Consider the following 23,032-nt stretch of genomic DNA (forward strand, 5'->3'; position numbering starts at 1 on the left):
CATGAACTTTCCACAGTTTTCTCCTGGAGGAGTGTTATCTTTAGAGCCCTGAGCAACCTCTCTGTGATATGCAGTAGTCCTCAACTCCTCATGGATGAAATTCACAAAGGCCAGGTAGATTTTGTAGGCCTGCACTATCACTTTGTGCTCACAGAATAGTGGAGGTCTGTAGGTGTGAATATGGATCCAGATTCTCACAGTACAGTACTCTATTTGGTAGTATACACTCCATTTGTAAATGATCCAGCAGACCTGATTGTATTTTCTGAGTGACAAAACACAGCCTCTCCTTGGCTGCCCTGAAAATGACAGCGCAGGGCAGGATAATATCTGCGTCATGTCTCTAATTCGTGGTTTGACTGAACTGATTATTCAGATCAGATTGCATTGGAAGATGATTCAAAATTCATCCACATCCATTTTCTGAGAGAGAGGCAGTGAGCCTTGGAGCAAATTAGACTAGTCCAGTTCAATCTCTCTGTGGGGAATTAAAAGGGCATCTGCCACTCTGCACAGCTCTCTATTAGCTGCAAAATGACAGTCTTTAATGTTGAATCTTGCTGAAGTTCATGTCAAAAAGAATGTTGAAAAGGACAAAGACCTATTTTTCAGATGTTGGTAAAAAAAAATAATGTAAAAAGTAGGTTAATTAAAATAAGTCTATATACTTTGAGTAGTTACTTGGTAACGTTTTGATTTTGATTATATGATGATATTGAATTAAAGCTGTAGACTTGTGGAACAACATCAAAAAGTTCTGGGCACTTTGCAGCCTGTATATACAAGAGATTATCAATTACAAGAACTCTGATCATACAGAACAGAGGACAAAAGTCAACCAATCAAACAAAAATGCCCAACAATAAATGAAACGCTATGTGGACACCACAGCAGTTGCAACAAGCAACAAGCTGAACAAACTCTGGGCAGACAAGAAAAATAAAAAAAGCAAATAGGTCGGACGCACCTAATTTCCTGATAGGCCCACGCCCCCTCACAGCCCCTCAAAAAACTCCACCAGTAAATGTAAATATTTTGAACATTTAAGACAGTAAATGGTAAATCATATTGTTGGTCATGTTTATTATTATCATCAGAAGTAACACATAAACTATGTGTTACCCATAATAAAGACCCATCTCAGGATGTGAGCTGGGTGTGGTGTTCTCTGGACATGGCTCCCCCCGGCAGACAGACACAACAGCAGCTTCTTCCATTTGGCTTCAGGACTTTTTTGAGTGTGACTTTTGTTTTTACTCTATTGCGGATTAGACTACGTTGTATACATAAATTGTCTATTTAAAGGTTTAAATATGTAAGAATTATAGTTTAAAATATGAAAAAAAAATTGCAACTAAAATGATCAACAAAATGTGAAGGATAACAGTTTTGATGTTATGTCAAAGACATAACATGTTGCAGAAATATCTAGTTAACATATTGACCTTCTAATTTTTGGCTCATCCTGTCTCATAATAAAAATAAAATAACAAACACACAAAATGTCAAGAAAGGAAATAGATCCTGGTTGTAACAGCATATAATGAATTATACAGGTGGCCAATTCTTACACTGCACACTTAAGTAAGTTAAATTTTGCAATTTTTTAAAAATCCTCCAAACATGCTGGATCTAGCTAAAGGGCTCATACAAGGAGGCCTACACAAAAAATACTCTGTCATAGTAGAGTAATTTGTTTGTTTCTATTTTGAGTAACAGAAATAAAATAAAAGGACAAGTCAAGTCAGGCAGCAATGCAAAATCCTCAGATTGCGCCTTGATGCAGCATACATCAACCACCTACTGTTACTGTTGTTATATCTGTCAAAAATTGTTCCAGTGATCCAGACTTCACAATGTATGTAATCAAAGAAAATGTAAAAAATAAAGCGATTACATTTATTATCATCAACTGATTAAATACATGTTTTCATATTAAGTGTAGACGGCAGAGGAGCCTTCATGTTTTCAGTTTGTCCCTCGGTGGAGACACTCACACAGGGAAATGTGCACTTGGGTAATAGTTACTTAACAGTGGCCTGAAAGAGTTGAAATTATAATAGAATATCATGAGCTGTGTGAGAGTGTAAGTGCATAAACCTAATAATGCAGTCCAATATAGGTAAAACTAATACAGTCTAAAAGATTCAGTTTTGGACCTGGAATTTTAGAGATGATATTGCAATGCAAGTATTTCTCTGTTAACATAAAACATGGTTTGATCATTTGCCCTGGAGCGGCCCTCTGGCTTTGGTACTGTAATACATGTAAACCAGCATCATGTTCAAAATGCTTAAATCAGCATCTTCAAGAGTTTTCCTTAAACTTGCTGAATTTGCTGAGTTAGTGGATCCGCCTTAATTTCCAACCCAATAACAGGAGGTAAATTGTTGTTCCACATTGCACCTGATAAGAATAATTCTCACCACTGAAAATTATCTTACACCTTACGGTCTCTACCGAGAAACTGCCTGCCCTAATCTGCACCACCAAGAAGAGTTTTTACAAATTAATTTTTTTGAAGGCAAACAAACATGAAAATTCCCCCATGTGCAGTTTGGCATCTACAGCTATAGATTGCAAGAATTAAAAAGCAAAGTGGTGCAAAAGGGACATGTACAGAGATTAAAATTAAGCAATTGAGATAATTACATCTATTGGACAGCCGATATTTCCAATATTTGCAAGTTAATTTACAGGAAGATCTCATTGGGGGATGGTGTAATACACACTTTTTTCCACTAGATAATGCTATTTCACAATGATAAAACCTTCATAGTGAGCAGCAACCATGTCAACAAAACACTAAAACAGTTTCTGTTTTCTTTTTATGTTTTGGAAACACAAAAAGTATGTAGTCACAACCACACAATACAGAAACCACAGCAGTGGTGTGAGTTTGGGTGTCAAAACAACATTATAGACTTTAGTTGGTGTCATCAAGATTCTGGGTGTGCTTTTGCTGCGTTACACTTAGACAACTTTTTTTCATACCAGTCATCAAGTAAAAAGCCATCATGCTTCACCCTTCGTAAAAAAAAGAAATGTGTATCAGGGTCATGGACATTTTAAAGTCAGCATAGTTTAAGCAGCTACACAAAAAACCACTTCCTCTATTTTATAAATGTTCGCCTTAAGGTGTGGTAACCACATGATGACAGTTCCTCTATATGCATTACAGTTCTTTTTGCACAGCTACCTGAGGTAAATGTCATTTTGCACATGGTATATGGGGCCAGGGTGCTACACTGTAGACTATGAAAATAAAGTGTTGGTGTTGCTCTCACAGTGCTTTCACAGAAACATTATAAATGTCTGCTAAATATACAACACAGTGAACTAAACTTACCTGTTAACTGTGAATACTTTGGCCTTGCATAACAGTCTCAGTAGAAAGTCTAACAGTTTATCAACAGATCAGCAAATTAAAGCTGAAATAAAACAACAGGACTGAGGAAACTAGACTACAGTTCAGTCTGCCCTCATGTCTTATGTACCCATACGGATCATTGCATTGTTATGGATTTAATTTATTGTATTCGATAGGGACAATGCAATTGAACATATACAGAGCATGAAACTGATGCGATGACCAGAAAGTTTATAGCTATTGGTAATTCTTAATCCTCATCCCTCTTAGGATTTTACATATACAGTGTAATTAAAATATACAGTTTTCAGCATCATGTAACCATTACACATGGAAAATCAATAAAATACACATACCCCAATACACCAATACACCTCGGTAATATGCAATATTACATAATACGCTTTTTTTCCACTTTCTCTTTCAAACAACGTTTTATGAGAAGTTTTGCAAAACCATAAAATAAAAAATAAACATATTAAATGAGAGAAGAATATACATTTTAAAACAAAAGAATGAAGGAGAGAAGAAATTAAATTAAAAAAAACTCATGTGTTATAAAACAACAAAAGAGTAAAAAAGGGCCGTGATGACAAAGGCTTGATCTATTCATACTCTTACCTGTACACCTAAAGGAATCACCAGGGGGTGTCAGTCTGTTCTCAGGAGTAAAAAACATGGACTATGATCAGGATTTAACTCTATAGTAGCCATAAAAGTGATCATAACGACCTTAAAATCAGTTTCATAACATGTATAGGTTATGATACTCAAACTGGTGTTAAATGCTCTCTCCTGCTTTTCTCCTTTAGCTTTGGCTTTCTGAGCTACACTTTGGTTTAGGCAGATATAAAGCAATAAACCTTCTTTCAAAAGAAAGGAAGCAGAGGGGAAAAAAGGGGAAACTGGAATTTTGACAGTAAAACTATTTCTGTGGTTTCACTGACTTTATATTTTCCAACAGATGAAAAAAGTCACACAGGCATAAGTAGGAAAGAAGAAAGAAAATTTTACATTCTGACTTTATTTTACTATTTGGCACATCTTTCTCTCTCTGCTTCCATATTCAAACAAGAACTACTGGTAAAATTGAAAACAGCTCTGCCAGCAACACCTTATGTGGTTCATAAACTAAAAGGCCAGCATTTTGCTTGACCACCAGCCACAATGTAGTGAATGTTTCAGACATGGTCTGATGAGGCCGTACTATCCAGCTTTTCAAGATATATTTTTCAAGGTGGGTAGACAATGAGACAAAATAAAATATAATAGCCATTTTTAAAGTCACTTTTACTGACTAGGCCGCAGCTGCCATAAGGATTACATCATCAATGTAGTAGCTGTGGAAACATTTATAGATGCTCTTCAGACAGCAGTTTAAATATAAATAGACATGGAACATTTTGAAATGACTAAATCTCAATCATCACTGTGAAACGGAGTGGTTTTACAAGACTACTACTCAGCCTCCACTGTGACCTTTTTGTTCAGAGTTTGTCAGGAAGTTGTTGAGACAGCTGGGCCATATTGAGGTCCCTCCTCATTGTTTGAGGATTCAGAAAGAAACAAAAAGAAAAAAAACACAGCCAGCACAAAACATTCAAAGCTCTATATGCACACTATCTTGGTATGGGAAGGAAGAAGGTTGTGAGATAACAGGATAAAACCTGGATGCTTGCCATGATCATACTGGCTGGAAATCACTCTTTGAAAAGAAGAAGTAAGCTGTAGTAACACTATACTTCAGTTAGCCGACTCAAGTGGAAATCATAGTTTGAATACAGAGTATACAGAGTAGACATTTGGTATCTGGGCGCTGACCTCAATAATCCTTGCAGCCTCAGCACAATTTAGATTGGGGAGTGATCATAATATCCTCCCCCCAAAATGAGCAGCGCACAGAGCCTGACATTGGCTACGATGTGCATTATATGTGTCAGCCGGTGACATCACTTGCTTTAACTCTTGTATGGTATTCGGGTCAAATTGAATTTTACAAGAGGAAAAATGGTATAAGTATACATTTTTTTCTACCTGAAACTCAATGGTCTTAGCTTATTTTCTCTGATAAACAAAAAAACAATTGAGAACACATGCTACTATACCCCACATGTTTACATCTCAGGGGCAGTCCTAGACCATTTTGTGCCCTAGGCGAGCTTTACTGATAGCGCCCCATCCCCACGAGAAAAGAACTCATGTCCAAAGAATTGCACATTTATTTAAACAATGAGAATACAAACAATATAACAATATGTGCAAAATAATAAACCTGCTCAATAATAAATATACAAAAAATAAACTTTTAAACATATTTTTAACAGTAGTGCAACATCTGAGAACAAAAAGTGCACACTAAAGAATCAAAACAAAAAATTAAACTAACAATAAAACATTAATTCCATAAACATAGAGAGAACACACAAGAGCAAACACATTGACTGGATGAGACATGGCTCAACATATTGTCATTTTCACATAAGTCAATACCATTTTATCATCACAAACATACACTGACACATTAAACTCACCTGAGGAAACTGGAGCAGCTGAGGCGCATGGCTGTTTCTGGTCTGATGATTCAGCTGCAGGTGGTCCCAAATATTGTAATAGTGAATCTAAAATGATATAACAAAAAAGTGTATTATCAACATGGAGTAAATCATTTCCATTTTTCAAATGATATTATTATTAAGTTGCAGAGCATTTTAATTTTGACATTATTTTGATATAAATTCACTTAGGATGTGTCCGAAATCACTCACTCACTCCCTACTCCCTAGTCACTACATAGGGAGTCCATCATAGTGGACTATATAGGGAGTAGTGAGTGATTTCGGACACAGCCTTAGTCCTATATGCTCACAGCTCTATGTGCATACCTCTCTCCATAAACATAACTCTACCTGTATGTATAATTTATTATTATTATGCTCAACTTATTTGATACAATATTCCATCAGTATGTAACTTATACTTATCTCTGTTCATCAGTATATAACATATGCTCATCTTTTGCACCTCTGTCTATAAAGTCCACATGTTGATATCCTCATCTGCAGATGAGGCACTGACTCACTCAGCATGTCACTAGTTTGCACTCTGGTTGGATGTCAAACTGTATTTCACGGTACTTGAACTTGACAGTAAAGTTAAAACTAATCCAAAACTGAATCTAATCTAATTTTGCTACATGGACAGTAAAAATAGACTTTTCACATCCACTCAATTTTTAATTTCATAGCACACAATGAGATGCAAAGTGCTATACACTGTAGCTAGCATCAACTTGTAGTGTTTTTCTCGAAAAGACACACACACCCTCATTGTACTTAACGTTAGCTTACTAGTAAGATGACATGATGCTACTGCCAGCTAGCATGATTATATGATGAATGCTCGCTGAATTTAATAAATATATAATCAAAATGACGTGCCTTTCTCTTGTGCACGTTTCTCCTGCTCTTCTTTTCTGCGCTTTCGAAAGTGCGCCCCGGATGCTAATTTACGAATCCTACTATGGCCACACCAAGTCCCGCCCTATGCCTACCTCTGATTGGCTGAGCTCAACGAGCTGAGGGGTCAAAGGTCCAGGGCTGGCTGAGGGGTTAGGGTTTTTAGGTTTAGGCAAGGGGAGAAGTGGTTAGGGTTAGGGCAAGGAGTGGGGGAGGTTAGAATTGAAAAGACAAACAACAAACAACAACAAACAAAGGTCAACAAAGAAAGACAGGGGAAAAGGCAGACACTAGGATCAGAGCAGAGGGGGAGAAAAGGAAAGGGGGAGGGAAGTAAGCCAATCAGAGGTAGGCATAGGGCGGGACTTGGCATGGCCATAGTAGGATTCGTAAAATCGCGCCCGGATGGTTTTTGCTGTTTCATTTTCCATGGACTGTAGTTGTAACCATAGTAAGCCGTCGACACACAGCCGACCGACTGCGCGCTAGCATGTTGTGACTGTCATTTCTTTTACTTAAGTTTAATTTATTTTTTATGTCAAAGAATTGTTGTAGATAGAGGGATGGCAAAAACTGTTGAAAAAAAAATAGACATTATAATTTTAATTCTAATTTTTTTCTCGCCGCATATTTGGCGCCCCTCACTAGGTGGCGCCCTAGGCAGATAATGTTTCATTATCATAATCTAAGTACAGAGAAGCTATATATTACATTTATATACATATTATTACGTTTCTAGTGCGCACTAGATCGGTATCTAGTGATCATCTAGTGATCTTTTTTTTCTTTTTTTTTTCCATGTCCCTTTAGGGGCTCCGTAATATTCTATAGTCTGATTCTGAAAGTTAATTTGAAGATGGCCTTCACTCGGAATATGCACCACAAAGAGCACCACAGGCGGCCGCTGGAGCAGCCCAAGAGCCCGCCACTGGAAGAGCCCCACAGACATATTTGTCTAAGAATGGACAGATTGAATGGTCTTCATTCATTTTTACCAAGATAAGCATGAATTATGACACCCAAGTCTTGAGTATAGTGGATTTTTAACATCTTAAAATTATAACCTTATGTCAGTGTTCTAGTAGAGACTGATTGCAATCATTAAACATATATTTTATCTCAATTCTTTGAAACCGAGATAAAGATATATGCTAATGAGTTATGAGGTACAATTTTATTTCAGAATTGTTTTTAAAACCCCAACTATGTTCCGGGTCAATCTGACATGAGGGATACCAGAGGGTCCCAGAACTGAAGACTATACAAGGGTTAAGTAGGCGGCCACATCCCTTGTTCAATTTTCTAACAATACTGTGAAACATTTTTGCCTTTATATAAGACTTGACTATAACTGCCTGGATTATGTTTGATATGTGGAGAAAAAGTGTAGTTTGTTCTTTGTGAGGTAAATAAATACGGTCTTTATAAAAGTGATGCTTGGTGTCTTAGTGATTTAGAGTTACAGCATGTGTCGTATTGTTGTTCAGCCACCTTTTAAAGGTCCAGTGTGTGACATTATGTAGGATCTACTACCAGGAATATAATATTCATATTCATAATCACTTGAATATAGTAATTATTGTGTTTTTGTTACCTTAAAATGAGTCGAAAGTGTGTGAATTTTTCTTTTTGTCTCTTTTTTATGGGCATAAATAAATAATTAAAGGTGTTGAATAATTCTCCAGCTTAAAGGTGAGCCCTTTGATTCTTACAGTAATATCTGTATAATTAACAACTTACTTTAATTCTCCAAGATTATTAAAAACTCTATCCATTACTGTTCACTTTATTGTTATCTGTGTTTATCGGTATGTGTACACCAGAAATCTTTTTGGTGATGACTGGTGGAACAAATGTGTCATTTACAGTGATATAGTTTCCCTTTAATCACATATAGGCGTTTTTACAGACAGGTTCTTTTTATAGGTCATTCTAATGTTAGTACATTTCAAGGTCCCTGTGTGGGCATGCCCCCTAACACAGCTGTACAGTCCCTGAAGGCATGCTCTCTGTCACCTCCTAGGCCTGAAAAGCACCTCATTGTTTAGAAGTGTGAATTAATGTAATACCCTGCCTGTCAGTGAGCCTTGGGACAGTGTGTTCAGACCTGAAAATGACCTTGCCGTGAGCTGGAAACAAAAACTGTTGCTGAAAATGTAACAATTAGTTTTGTTACATTAGTTTGCTCTTGTAAATTCTTACAGTATTTTGGCATTTCCTCACATTTTTATATCTTGAACTGGTATGACCCAGGGGTTCTCTACCAGGGGTCTGGACTTCTGCAGTATAGACAATTATGGAATAATTAAATCTTATTAGAGGGGGATCCCTAGGACTTAATCTTATTAAATACAGGTCTGTGGCCCAATGTGTATTCATTTGAGGATTCTTGACACCAAAAAGGTTGAAAACCTACCACTGTAGGTATTGCGGGGTGGAACCGTGTGACCCAGGCGTGAACATCAAAATGTGTGTGACAAAAAGAACATTTGATGTTTCTCAGAACTCTATTTCCTCTTACTGACAATACATTCATATGACAGAGACTTTCAAAAATGTATGCTTGAGATCTATCTTTATAGTTGCAGTTTGGTTGTTCATCATTATGACTCCAACCAATTTGCTTCATCTGCCCTTGAAAAGACGTACAATGGGTCTGCCTTCAGGGAATGGGGAATTACATAGCCTATATATTGGCATACTGCTCTGTTCTTTGTTCACTTCTTTCCAAATTAAATAAAAAATTGTTACCATTGTTACATTGTGTCACACAGATGCACTCAGAGGCAAAAGCTATATATATATGTCATCACCATAGTTAGTCAGTTGAGTGCTAAAATTGCCTATGGGAGGGTATAACCACCAGCAGGACTTTGTAAAACAATGACCAGTCTCATGTTCTTAACTCCACTGGACCCCCTGTCTGTCCCCTAACCACCAACAGCAAAGGGGAATGATACAGAGAGATGAGAGAGAGAGAGAGAGAGAGAGAGAGAGAGAGAGAGAGAGAGAGAGACAGACAGACAGACAGACAGACAGACACTTTTACTTTACTTACTTTTACAGAGAGAAATTACCTTTGCAAAAACACTGTTTAGGTGTTTAGGGACACGTTGTTTTAATGGAAATAGAGTTGAGTCAGCTGGCACAGTCATTTCCTTTCACTCACTTACCACACCCCAACAAGAACAGTTCCTCCTAGCTGTACTCCCCTACAAACATCAGTGCAGTGTTAAAGAGAGACAGACAGAGACAGAGAGAGAGAGAGAGAGAGAGAGAGAGAGAGAGAGAGAGAGAGAGAGACCCCCCCACAAAATAGTGTTCTTAGCATGTCACCTCAGTAGTGAGAGCAGATGATTCAAGGGTGAGAAAGAGACAGAGGAGACAGAGACAGGGAGAGAAAGGAGAGGTCATTGTATGAGATGACAGACTACTGATTCCAGCATTTTTATATATATATATATATATATATTTTATTTGCTGGTATCAGCAGATATTGTAGCTACTTTTTCCACACCCATTTACTTGACTGGTGGATACAGATTTTTTTTTTTCTTTACGTATTTTAAGTTACAGAAACAAGTGGGACAACCTTGGAAAAAGAAGAGGCCTGTATCAGCTAAATATAGAGAATTTCCAGGTCTGTGTTTAGCTTGTTTTAACCTTCCTCATACAGATCTGGACAGTGTTTCCTCGTCACCATGGTGGGCAGGTGGGACTTTCTGATACTGAGTGAGTCGCATCTGTTATACTTTTGCAGAGAAGTTTGAAGGGAAAAGGATCTGCTGATAAAGTTTTAAAATGTTGTGTGCTTTTTTTATATGATTTTATTTAGATTTGTCAATCTATACAAAACACTTTCCATATCAACAAGGCAACAACAAAGCAAAACAAAACTGTGTACGGTAAAATCTACAGTCAGTGAAATTTCAGACAAAAACAGATGTTGTATGACATTTTTAGTATTAAAACCTACATTATACTGTAGTACAACGTAATGTTGACCAAAGTGCTTTTCAGAGAAATCTGAAATGCAATTACATAATTAAACAAATATAAATAGAAACTAAAACTATATCACATAATAATGTTTATTTCTTTTTTTATTTTGTATTATTATTATTACTTTGTTTAACAACTTTATACTGAAATCAAATCTGCCGGCAATCTTATCACAGTCACAGCTCACAGTCCTTAATGCAAATCTCTCTGCAGCAGTCAGAGCCTGAAGCGTACAGGAAGGAGCAACTTTTCTTCAAACAAACCACTATTTGTGCCCCTCTGTACAGAGGACCTCTGTTCTTTTGCTTTTAAAGTGATATTCATACACTATGAGCTACTTGTGATATGAATTAACTGAACATTTAATTCATTAATGATATGCTTATTTTAAGGATTATACTTAATGTATTGTATACACTGACAGTGAAAAACATTAGGTAACTGGAACCTTTTTTTCCTGTTTCCATATGCTGTTCATTATATCCATCTGGTGTTGTTTAGGCAACCACAGAGGACTGACTCTGCACTCTTAAAGCCTGAGAATGTAATGCTATTTTGTGTTTGCCATGCCAGCTGATGTTTCCTGACGCATAGGAAGCAGAGTTCTCTAGTCACCCATGTGTTCATGTTGAATTATGGTGCAGATGCTGTTGAAACAATGTAAGGAAATGAGGGTAGAGAATGAAGGCATTCACATTTTCAAATAGAACCTTTTTAAAACTCAGAACATTTCTGGTGTTATTTGTGTGTCAGGTTGATCATTTTATGTTCCTGCAGCTACACTGAAATATCTTAGAATAATTAAAATAAAAGTTAGTGTAAATAAGGCCTAGGTGCCAATGTAGCATATGTTGTGGGGTCGCCCCGATAGCTCACCTGGTAGAGCAAACATACCAAAGGCTGAGTCCTTGCTGCAGCAGCCATGGGTTAGAGTCTGATCTGTGGCCCTTTGCTGCGTCATCCCCTCTCTCTCTCTCACCTTTCAGTCAATAAAGTAAAAGATTCAGAAAGTGATGAATTGTTAGATTGACAGTTGCCTGCTTGCTTTTCAGCTCTGTATCTCGCCCTCATCACGGTCCTGTCAGTCACATCACCCTGCCCTCAAGGATTTCAATCTGGGAAGCAAGGATGCATTGGTATGAAAATGGCAAATTTATCTTTACACATAACCCACCACGCAAAAACAGGCATGTGGTAGCCTGTATGGGTTGGTTATCATAGATTGTTCATCGTTGCATTTAGAAAATAGAAACTAAATATAATATACAACCATTTCTGTGAAGTCAAATAAATTGCATTTGAAATTGAGTCTGCTGTAATATTCACTTAAAATATTTTAACTTACAGGCCATTAGTTTTAGACCCATCTCAAATGTTTATTTATCAAGCGCTTATTTATGTGAATGTGTATGTTGTTGTTTTTTTTAATTCCTGTGTCCTAAATTAAGATGAAGATGAATGTGCTGTTGATGACTACTATCCTGATAATATTGGACCATGTGGAGAGAATGCGATCTGTTTAAACACAAATGGCAGCTTCTACTGCCAATGTGAAGATGGTTTCATTTCATCAACACGGACTGTGACTTTTTCAGCTGAAACATCTGCAACATGTAAAGGTAAAGTGTTTTGTATATTATCAATGATGGCAGAGACTTTGTTTCTATTTTTATTGCATTCCTTATCTAAATATAAAAGTCCTGTCTTTATCTTTTTCTTTAAGATATTAATGAGTGTTTGGGCGATGCAAGCATCTGTGGATCTAATGCCTCATGTTTTAACACAATTCCACATTACTCCTGCATTTGTGATGATGGATTCACTTCCTCAAATGGAGCAGAAAGTTTTCGCCACAGTGACAATGTGACATGTAGAGGTAAGTTGCTTATCAGTAACTTCACTGAAAATACTGTGGTAGGCTGTATATAATTATTCTTCTATGTGCTGCATAGCTCTATGTGTTTATGGTGAGAAAACACTGATGGCTGAGTGATGGTTTCCTTTCTCAACTATTCTAAAATGTCTTCTGCATGCTCATATAGATATTGACGAATGTCAGGATGAAAAGGCTTGTGGTCAGAATGCAACATGCGCCAACACACCAGGAAGTTATGACTGTGTCTGTAATGATGGCTTTGGACTGAAATCTGGCAAATCAATCTCCTCTGGCAATCAAAAGCAATGTGAAGGTGAAAGCTATAACATGATGCTGCAAAATATTTATTATTTTTTTATTTTAAGTTATTTAATCTAGTTATTAGTCTCACATTGTTTTATAAACTAGACCATTCAATCTGCAGTTACATACTGATAATGTATGTAATAATGTATGTAGTGAATACTTAAATGATTTTATAAAATAACTAAAGTGTATTTTTTGGTAAAATAGAAGTTATCACTATATTGATGATACATATGTATGATTGCAGTGAATATTACACATGGATTCTTGTAGCATATACAGTAGTTGTACAAAATGTGGTGTTTTTGTTTTCTCTTGGCATTTTTTGATGCATAGCTTCTCTATGAACTGTAGGTGAAACTCAGGATCACAATTAGCTTGGTGTTCTCCAATACGTTATTGCAATAATGATTCCGATGACAGTCAAAATTCAAAATGAGGCAGTAAGTGAAAGGCGGTGGAAAGGTGAAAGTTCGTACCGTGGTACTTACAGTATTGTTTCTTCATTGTTTTTAAAGAGTTGATTATACCAGAACTGGTCGGTTTACACCTGGTTGATATTTTGGTTCTGTCTGGTCTGCTTTGTGTTTTTTATGCATTATCTTTAAACACCTATCAATGACCATTTTGGATATGAATGTTCTGGTGGATATTTAGGATATTCAGGGTATTTACTGTTCCATTAGCACTGACTTAAACACACAGTGTAACCATTTTCCACTCCCTGATTTGTTTCCATTTCAGACATATGTACGATTGATAAGACAATCTGTGGAAATGGAACCTGCCACCGTGGAGCCAGTGGCCATTTCTGTTCATGCTATGCAGGGTTCACTAACTATGGCAACAAAAGGTCTCGCTGCATCGGTAAGGGCAGAGTAACACTCAACTTTTTCCACTACTGAACCAATGTTTGTTCAGTAAATATATAAACAGAACATATGAGTATAGGTTTCCTAGTGATATGAGTGCTAGAGTCAGCGAGCACATCTAATGCAAGAAAACTTCCTGTTTCCACAGCGTTAGACTGTGATGTGTTCAAAGATATGAACTATCTGAAAGAGGTAAAGCTACAACTGAAACTGTTTCATCACAGTTCAACATTTATTTTAAATGTATATTGCCTTATACTTCTGTTTCATTCTCACAATCCTAGAAATTTCCTGCTGCACATGATCTTGTGATGCAGTTGGAAAAAAGCTGTCTGGAGCTTACACAAAGTGAGAATCCAACAAAGCTGGATGGAGAGGACATACTAACGGTATTTCTGCACATATATTCAGTGAAATGCATTTTGACGATCAAATAAACTTTCACTTCCTTACAACTAGCATAGAAATAGGATGTTCTGCTTCCTTCAGGCTCTGTCACATGGTGTTCAGATGTCTGTGCACAACTTTGTAGACTGTTTATGTTGACCTGAGGTGGTATGCAGCCTGAAAGTCTGCCTCAGTCTGACTGTCTCCTGTGTCTCCCTGCACATGCTTATGTTGCTCCCTCTCCCCCTGCCCTCTTGTGCCTGTAGAGACTGTTGTCTATGATCGACAAGCTCTTGTCCGGTGGAGCCTTCAAGGATAACAGGAAAGTCTCCACCTTTCTGGATATGGTGGAGAACACACTGAGGCTCATCGGACCTTTAATTGAGCCCCCTGGGGCAAATAGATCCTCCACTCACACAGGTTAATTATAAAATGTTACATGGTGAAGCTGTTGAATTTATTCTTTGATTTGGTTTCTTATTTGCAAAGATATGTAAAAAAAAAAAATTCAACAGCTGGTATTCTGGATTTTTTTTTAGTGGAAGTAATCTACAGTATTAACATACACGCAATGCATGTTGATAAAAAAGATATTTTTTGTATTGTATGGGTCCAGAGCTTGAGCTGCTGGTACATAAGGGCCGTGACTTACCCCATGGACCTGTGACTTTAACATCTAAGAAAGCTCAGCTGAACATCCAGATGAAGACAGCTGCTGGAGATCCCTCCTATTACCCTGGTAATGATCATGCCTATAATTTAGAACCTCTTTAATTAAGATTTAGATGACCTACAAATGTAATGAATGTCCACTTAATCAATGTTGTCCTGCTTTGATTGTAAAAGGTTTTACAACAGTGTCCTTGCTGAGCTATGCAAACCTGAAAGACTCTGCAGATGGATACTTTAGTGGGATGAAACCACAGAAGAACCAAAGCTTTGAGATCAACTCTAAAGTCGTGACTGTCACTGTCAGTAACAGAAACACAAGGCACCTCGAAGAGCCAGTCGAATTAACTTTCTACCACCTGAAACAGGTAGCATATCGTTTGTTACTAAGGATAAAAATCTCCTGCTGGATAATATTACTTCCATAATGGTTATCACCTCTATTTTTCTTTTACAGTTAAATAAATCTAACCACATCTGTGTGTTCTGGGATTCCTCTGAGGAAAGAGGGGCATGGTCTGCTCGTGGTTGCAGTGTGGTGGAGTCCAACGTTGAATACACTGTGTGCTCGTGCAACCATCTGAGCAGCTTTGCTGTGCTCATGGCACTCTATGAGATGGAGGTTAAAGCTCTCAGTTACCTACATTAAAGATATATAGCGTTTATAGTTGAAACTTCCATCCGTCTCTGTGTCCTGTAATGTAACCCTTCTCTCTCCCTCTCTCCCCCAACAGCACAAGTTCGAGTTGCAGCTGATCACCTGGGTGGGTCTGTCCCTTTCACTTATTTGCCTGTTCATCTGCATCCTGACGTTCTCGTTGATCCGCTCCATCAAAAGCCCAAGAACCACCATCCACCTGCACCTCTGCATCAGCCTCTTCATTGCCATGCTTATCTTCCTTGCAGGCATCTCTCGTACAGAGAACCGGGTAAATGCTTCCGTAATAGCTTGCACAGCTACTGAATGATTTATGTGGGTGATTTATAAACAACAATTCAGCAAGTAGTTTCTTCCTATTTATTTCTCCCCATTTCTCAGTATCTTTTATCCTTTTTTCACTGCTGTCATCCTGATCCTCATCTCTCTCCCTACTGCATTAGACTGGCTGTGCAGTGGTGGCAGGACTGCTGCATTTCTTCTTCCTGGCAGCATTTTCCTGGATGTGTCTGGAGGGCATACAATTGTTCAGGATGGTAGTCCTGGTCTTTAACACCAACTTCAAAACCCTCTACATGATGGCAGGTGGCTATGGAGTCCCAGCTGTAATTGTCAGTATCTCTGCCTTAGCTAATGCTAAGGGATATGGCACTCAGAGACAGTAAGTTCCCTCTACTGATGCTGACCTTGTTTTATTTTTAATTTATACCCGAATCCCAGATTATGTTGACACATAGTCTTCTCATTAAACTCTCAATATGCATTGCAGTTGTTGGTTAGACCTGGAATTCATTTGGAGTTTCTTTGGCCCTGTCTGTGTCATCATCATTGTAAGTAAGAAAATGATTATTGAGATGAAACATATCCCTAAAACTGACTTCACTGCTTTTTTTAAAAACCTCATCTCTGTTGCCTTTCAGGTAAACATTTTATTCTTTCTCATCACTGTGTGGAAGTTGGCACAGAAGTTTTCAAGTTTAAACCCCGACTTGGACAATCTGCAGAAAATAAAGTGAGTCAGCTTAACCCACCAGCAGCCTGCAACTGTGCATCAGGCACACACACGTATGCTGTATGTGTGTATTGCATGGACGAGGTGTGAATGTGTGCAATTATGTGAGCATGTGTTTACAGTATGAAATAACGTGGTCTATATCACTGCGCTTTCCTTGAAAGGTAAGCTTGTTCCTGTTAAAGTGCCTCAGATTTGACCTGTGTGAATCTTTGTTGCCACCTGCAGGGCGTTCACCATTACTGCAGTGGCTCAGTTGTGCGTGTTGGGCACCATGTGGATCTTTGGTTGTTTCCAGTTCGAGGAGGGCACAATAACGATGTCTTACCTGTTCACCATCTTTGGCAGTTTTCAGGGCGTTATGCTCTTTGTCATGCACTGTCTGTTTTCTAAACAGGTCGGTCACACTCCTCTCACAAATAAAGAACAAACTCTGCTGCTTTTTAGGGTGTCAAAACTCAATTTGTGTTCTGATTGTAGGTGAGGGAAGAGTATGGAAACATCCTGTCCAGATTCTGTGCACCTAGGAAGAAGAGCTACTCAGAGTTCAGTCACTCAAGTTCCAGCAAAGCTCACGTAAGCGGTTATATATATTGTATTTTTGTTTCTCTGATTCAGGTGGAATGACGGTGAAGTTATCCAATAATGTTACAGTTTACATTCACTAATTTAATCAAAAAGCAACATAGCAATGTTCTGAATGAAATGTGACAGTATAATATCTATTTCTAGTTAATTTGGCAAATATATTTTCATAAAACAATATTATCATTACTGCTTGTTAAATAAGATTTTGTAATTTGCTCACTAATGGTACGGTATTACAGGACGTGTAAAGTGAAGCTTGTTGTTGGTGGCAGAACAGAGCCTGTCCTGATAATGAAAGAGTATTGAAAGTGTCTGTCGTGACTGATTGGCTTGTCTCTCCCCTCTGTGGCCCTCAGGCATCCAAGAGCACCCAGGACACAGGAGAGTCTCACATCTGAGGAGTTAAACATTGATGTGGAAGTCTGATTTATTTCCTGAAGAGTGCCATCTCAGACAAACGGCCAGCTGCCCTGCCATTTGTAGCCAGTGCATCAGTTTGCTTTATAAAATGTTGTTATTAATATCCTTCTATTCCGTTTTCTTTACTGTTTCATTGTTGAGTTGGTCTTTGCATTTTAAGCTATTGACATGGAACTGTTGGTTGTTATAATTATGATACATGATTAAAACCCATAGTGTGCTTTACTTTCATGCCAACTTTCATTGTTGTGGAGTAAATAAATGGGAAATAATGTCACTCATTTTGGAAAATTTTATTTAGTTTTATTTTTTTCATGTGAGGAAAGAAATTGTTTTATCGGGTAATATGGCACTTTGTTTTCCTGTGTAAGTTGTCCACCACATTTAATTTGATATGAATTAAATATGGCCAACAAAAGGACAATTATGAGACAGAAATGTATTTCAAATGTATGTTTGTGTGTATATATTGCTGGGCAATTCTGTAGTATTCTGTGACTGCATTCCTGCTCCATTCAGTGTGCTGTACTATGTTAAATCTATTATATCTAACTATTTGAAAAGAGTTTTTTATTTACCAAGTTCAGATAATATGTTTCAAAACTTGAATGTTCAGAAAATGCCTCTCCTGGAAGCTTTTAATTAAATAAATATTCTGTTGTACCTTGTGCTTAAAGTCTTCTCATCACTGACATTGAATTATTTCATTCAAAGTATGGGATAAATCAGTTTTGAATAAAGGACAAATGCAAGTTCTTTATGTCAGAGCCCATTTGGCAGACATAACAACAAGACATTAAATTAAGAGTGAAAAAGTTCTATTCCTTTCCACCTTCATTTCAACACTCTGCCACATAAGTCTTTCGTTACTGCTGAAATACTTAACTGGCAGATTGAAAAGATAGAAAGATGTTAACAGTTATACATACAGAGGAAACAGAACATAATCTCCCCTTCCGTCCCTTTGTGTGAGATACAGACATGATGGTCTCACAAACAACTCTGAAGTCTCAAAACTGGTACTTTTATATCTATGGTCTGGGTTTATTTTACATCTAAAATATTCTTAAATATCTGTCGGGATAATATTCAGTGTGGAATGAGAGTATCTTATTCTTCCAAAAAAGGATCCTCTTAAGTATACCAGAAACCCTTGAGGCACCTAATCATCATCATGCCCTTTCAGACTCCTTTGATGTCCGTCTCTGTGCTATGTTTATGTGACTGACAGTGGGTGATAATCATCATGGTACCAGTTGAATAACAAACTCAAATCCCTTTCATTTAAGGCAATTAGATAATTGAGAATTTGAGAAAGTAAATGAGAAAACGTCCATGACAAATGACTTTCACTATTTCACTGTTCAACTAGCACTCAGCTAGCACTGGATCAATACTACAAAATTAAAGTGATGGCTGAGATCCCCTCTGGTTCAAAGAGGAGATGAATAGATGGAAAGAACACATCCAGAGGAGGAAGGAGGATGGAAAATGCAGGTCCAGAATGTGCAGATAAAATAGCTGCCAATCCCCTGGAGAGAGAGACAGTCGGACCAGGGAAAAGAGAAACTGCAGGAGAGATGGGGGAGAGAAAGGGAGGAGAACAAGAGCAAATAATTTGCAACAGTAGTGATAACTGAATGTGGCAAATCGGGCAGCTCTGCAGACGAGAGACACATTTGTCTTATCTTATTTAATCTGAACCATTCAAAACAATTAAGTGTTCATCCGGAGTCATCTGAAGGTAAGTTTCATTTATTATTAATAACCATTTAAAGGTAATTTACTTCATAGATAACATAGTTAGTCCATTCTTCTGTGGTAGCAAATTCGTCCAAGTGAAGCTTAAATATATGCAAAATAGAGGGAACACATGACTAAAGAGATTGATCTCTAAGAAAGCAAAGATTTTTCATAGATTTCATCTATTTAATACACTTTCTTTATGAATGAGAGACGCGAGGAGTTAAATAGAGTCCTGATTAAGGTATTTAAGACACGGATAAAGGCAGGAGAAACACTACCCTGAGATCAGCTAGGCTTTCCTTTATTATGCCCGAATTGCTGTGAAATGTTTTGTGTTGTTTAAAGAACACAGTAATTGCTTTGATCCAGTCCAGTTTGTTACATAAATTCCATGGTAAATTATATCAAACTTAACAAGACAACTTTTTTTTGTTACTGATAAAATCCTCCCAAACCTGAATCCGGTTCTATTTAATTATGCAGTTCCTCCGTAATTTCCTCACACTCTCCAGGGAAATTGCCTATCTGTATGAACTTACACAGACTATCGAAGAAGTAAGAGGGAGGTAACAAAAAGAAATGTAAAAACAAACACATTTTTGAAAAAAGGAAAAGAATAGAAGATGATAAAACAAATGGCCTGCTTGATCAGCTGTTACTGGTGTGGACACAATGAGAAGCAGTGGAGCTTATTCTTTCTCTCTGAAACTCCGAGTGGTCTTTTTTAAACCTTTAGAGGTCTGTTACCTCAACAGTTTATGTGGAGTATGCTAACAAAGCAGATAGGTATCGAGATTCAAAGGATTCAATTGGGCATGCTATCTCCCCAGAAGATGGAAAATAACCAAACCAAATTTAGCTGCAGTTTTGACTCTTTCTTGTCTTCTTAAATAAAGACACATCAGCTCCTGGAACCTTTTGCCATTGGAGTGCTCTTCTAAGGTTACCATCCATGTACCTATGAAAATCTGTGAGATTAAAATCATTCAGAAGCATGGGGATCCATTGACCTGTTAAATATCAAGCCTAGTGTTTGATGCATGATGTATCACAATAGAATGAAAATTGCTTATGCAAATAGGCCCTTCCTGCAAGTTAAAGCTTAAAACCATCAAATATTAAATAGCAAGACTGCTGTTTAAAATAATTCTAAAACTAAACTCTCTTTGCAACACAGGCATATACACTGTGGCACACTCATGGCATTGTGACAGTTCAACCGAAACCAAATACTAGCAGTTGAAATGGAGTAATGAGTTGGGGAAAACAGTCAAGCAAGGAGTTGTGGAGCCGGAAAGGTGAGCTTTCACAAAAGATAAATGACCAAGGTAGTTTTATGACAGGTGAGAGATTTAAGGGAGTGGAAAGAGATGTGTCGAAAGAAGAACATCCTGTTTTGCAAACCGACCAAATAAATGCAGCGGAAATGGCACAAGTTTCCTACATTTCCACATCTCCTCAGGGCATACACTTGTCTAAAGTACATAGGATTTTTTGGATATTTCCTCTCCTTGTCTATTGTAATTAAGACAAAAACTCCCTGCGCAATCCTTAAAATATCTTCCAAATAAGACACACTGACATAAACCAACTGCTGGACACTGATCTTTCACATGTATCTTCACGTTTATGAAGGTTTGCCTTTGTGAGAATGCATTTATTCATGTATTCTAAACAATCACTTGTGCATGTACTTGCATGATAGGTAGAGACCAAAAACACTAAAAAACTACTCTGGCACGGTTTCATCCACTCCTCTTTATTATTGCCTGGGCTCCAGTAGCTTTTCTAATTAAGGTCTAAATCTCAAGCGTCATTGACAGACCATTGACCCAGTAAAGCATGTTTTAAGACTTCTCTGTTGCCCTGTCTATGAATTATTTGAGAGACCTTTTAGACAGCATAAGGGGATGGCATAAAAACAGCATAAAAGTCACTCAGTGGCTATGCTTGAACTAATGGAAGAATTTTGTAATTCCTGTAATTCTCTGTAGATGACACTGAAGATGAGGACATCGTCTATACTCACGACTTCATTTTCTACCTCTTCTACGCTGTCCATCCTCCCCCAGACCCTGAACATAAACTCCTCTGAACAACCTAGTCCTTGGCTGAACAGCAGCACCTGGTCACCTGTCAAATCTTCAGGTTTTGGGATGTCCTGCTTTACCATGACGTTTGGTGCCATCTCCAACCTCACTGCTCTGGGAATCTTGGCCCGTGTCCGATACCGCCAATCAAAATCACCATTTCTGCTACTGACAGTGGCTTTGCTTTTGGCTGACCTGGGAGGCCATGTGATCACAGGCGCCTTTGCTTTGTATTTGCACATGGATCGACGTCATACACCGCAAGCCACGAAACCCACCAAGGAATTCTGTCAGATCTTTGGGGCAAGTATGGTGTTTTTTGGCTTATGCCCTTTGCTGTTTGGTTGTGCCATGGCAGTGGAGCGCTGTGTGGCCATCACCAAGCCCTTTTTCCACGCTGCCATGATCACATTTGCTCATGTGTGGCGAGTTGTGTTATTTCTGTCCTCTGTTGCACTTGTGCTGGCAGTTCTACCCTTATTTGCTGTGGGGACTTACACTACGCAGTCTCCTGGGACATGGTGTTTCTTGCCTATCCATGGCCCACAGTCTACAGCTGACACCAATCTGACTCTGGCCTTCTCATGTCTGGGCCTCACTGCACTAACTCTTTCCCTACTCTGCAACATTGTCAGTGGTCTGGCATTGCTGCACGCCAGAATGAAATCCTACGATGTTAATACAAAATCAGCAGCTCGCTGTACGCGCCATGCATCGTCTGCGTCGTCTTCCTCCTTGTTTTGTTCGTTGGATGTGGAAATGATGGCTCAACTGGCAGTGGTCACTGTGGTTTCCTCTGTATGCTGGAGCCCCTTTCTTGTGAGTACCAGTCTTTTAGTTTGCAGAATTTTTTCAATTTTCACCTTTTGTGGTCAGGTATTTTTAAGAATATTGTTTTTGATAAAGTAAGAGCTACACCTCGAGTGATTCTGTGTTTCTCATTATAGATCCACATTCTTGTGATGCAGCTCAACCAAAGCTCCAGAGACTCATCTCATGGGAATGATGGGTTTATTCTTCTGGGCTTACGTATGGCCTCCTGGAATCAGATCTTGGACCCTTGGGTTTACATCTTACTGAGGAGGACAGTGCTTTTCAGAGTTTTCTCTGCTTTCTACACACAGAAACCCATAGTGACAGCTAATAACTTCTGTGCAGACACACGCATGCGGGCTCTCAGTCTGCAATGAGAATGCTCTTGAACTTTTTGTCTCTTATGTACTGAAATAAATTATTTCTTTCATGTGTGTTAAGAAAATAAAATAAACTTTGCTGTGTTATTTTCAACCAGGCTTAGTGAGTCTCATATTCAGCCAGCCGAGAGTCTACAAAGCAGCAGTGTGACTATGGGATGGAAACAGACTTTCACAAGATTTCCCAACATTTAGTTAGTAGTCTGTGTCGGTGCTACTATCAATAGGAGGCACCTGCAAATCTGGTGGTTGGGAAACTGGGCGGGGTTTGCATTGTCCAATTAAAATAGAGAAAAGTTTGACAAGCGCCGAGTTGAACAAATGGCTGAGCTGCTGGAGGAAAGCTCACACCCGAGGTGGGCGGTGCTTCTTTGGCAATGACTCTATT

At 38.2% G+C, this 23,032-nt stretch overlaps 2 protein-coding genes across 6 annotated transcripts; both read left to right on the top strand.

Annotated features, from left to right (window-relative positions):
* The first annotated feature begins 10,066 nt into the window (after positions 1-10,066).
* LOC127357095 (adhesion G protein-coupled receptor E1) lies at positions 10,067-18,283 on the top strand. Of its 2 annotated transcripts, XM_051389284.1 has the most exons (19): positions 10,068-10,557; positions 11,880-11,963; positions 12,276-12,446; positions 12,551-12,703; positions 12,870-13,016; positions 13,754-13,876; positions 14,030-14,073; positions 14,166-14,270; positions 14,535-14,688; positions 14,885-15,007; positions 15,115-15,305; positions 15,395-15,559; positions 15,672-15,866; positions 16,039-16,256; positions 16,365-16,425; positions 16,516-16,607; positions 16,836-17,004; positions 17,088-17,183; positions 17,552-18,283. In XM_051389284.1, the coding sequence occupies exons 1-19, from the start codon at positions 10,527-10,529 to the stop codon at positions 17,591-17,593; spliced, it is 2,364 nt and encodes a 787-aa protein (XP_051245244.1). In that variant the 5' UTR covers positions 10,068-10,526; the 3' UTR covers positions 17,594-18,283. The 2 variants fall into 2 exon arrangements, with proteins under 2 accessions (XP_051245245.1, XP_051245244.1); XM_051389285.1 differs by lacking the exon at positions 12,870-13,016 and having other exon boundaries at positions 10,067-10,557.
* A 786-nt stretch (positions 18,284-19,069) lies between these two features.
* On the top strand, positions 19,070-22,738 carry ptger1c (prostaglandin E receptor 1c (subtype EP1)). 4 transcript variants are annotated; one of them, XM_051389305.1, is made up of 4 exons: positions 19,070-19,359; positions 20,539-20,659; positions 21,356-22,270; positions 22,399-22,738. In XM_051389305.1, exons 3-4 carry the CDS (start codon positions 21,356-21,358, stop codon positions 22,639-22,641), a joined length of 1,158 nt encoding a protein of 385 aa, XP_051245265.1. In that variant the 5' UTR covers positions 19,070-19,359; positions 20,539-20,659; the 3' UTR covers positions 22,642-22,738. The 4 variants fall into 4 exon arrangements, with proteins under 4 accessions (XP_051245265.1, XP_051245264.1, XP_051245266.1 ...); XM_051389306.1 differs by having other exon boundaries at positions 19,100-19,359; positions 21,434-22,270; XM_051389304.1 differs by lacking the exon at positions 20,539-20,659 and having other exon boundaries at positions 19,071-19,359.
* Positions 22,739-23,032: the final 294 nt, after the last annotated feature.

This window comes from Dicentrarchus labrax, unplaced genomic scaffold, assembly GCF_905237075.1.
Source record: "Dicentrarchus labrax unplaced genomic scaffold, dlabrax2021, whole genome shotgun sequence".
NCBI lineage: Eukaryota > Metazoa > Chordata > Actinopteri > Moronidae > Dicentrarchus > Dicentrarchus labrax.

Bases quoted from the DNA above. Each gene is read 5' to 3' on its own strand.
- LOC127357095 (XM_051389284.1), top strand. From the start codon at position 10,527: ATGGTGGGCAGGTGGGACTTTCTGATACTGA. The intron at 10,558-11,879 runs GTGAGTCGCATC...CTTGCTTTTCAG, and splicing joins GTGGGACTTTCTGATACTGA to CTCTGTATCTCGCCCTCATC. The intron at 16,257-16,364 runs GTAAGTTCCCTC...TATGCATTGCAG, and splicing joins GGATATGGCACTCAGAGACA to TTGTTGGTTAGACCTGGAAT.
- ptger1c (XM_051389305.1), top strand. From the start codon at position 21,356: ATGACACTGAAGATGAGGACATCGTCTATACTCACGACTTCATTTTCT. The intron at 22,271-22,398 runs GTGAGTACCAGT...TTCTCATTATAG, and splicing joins TATGCTGGAGCCCCTTTCTT to ATCCACATTCTTGTGATGCA.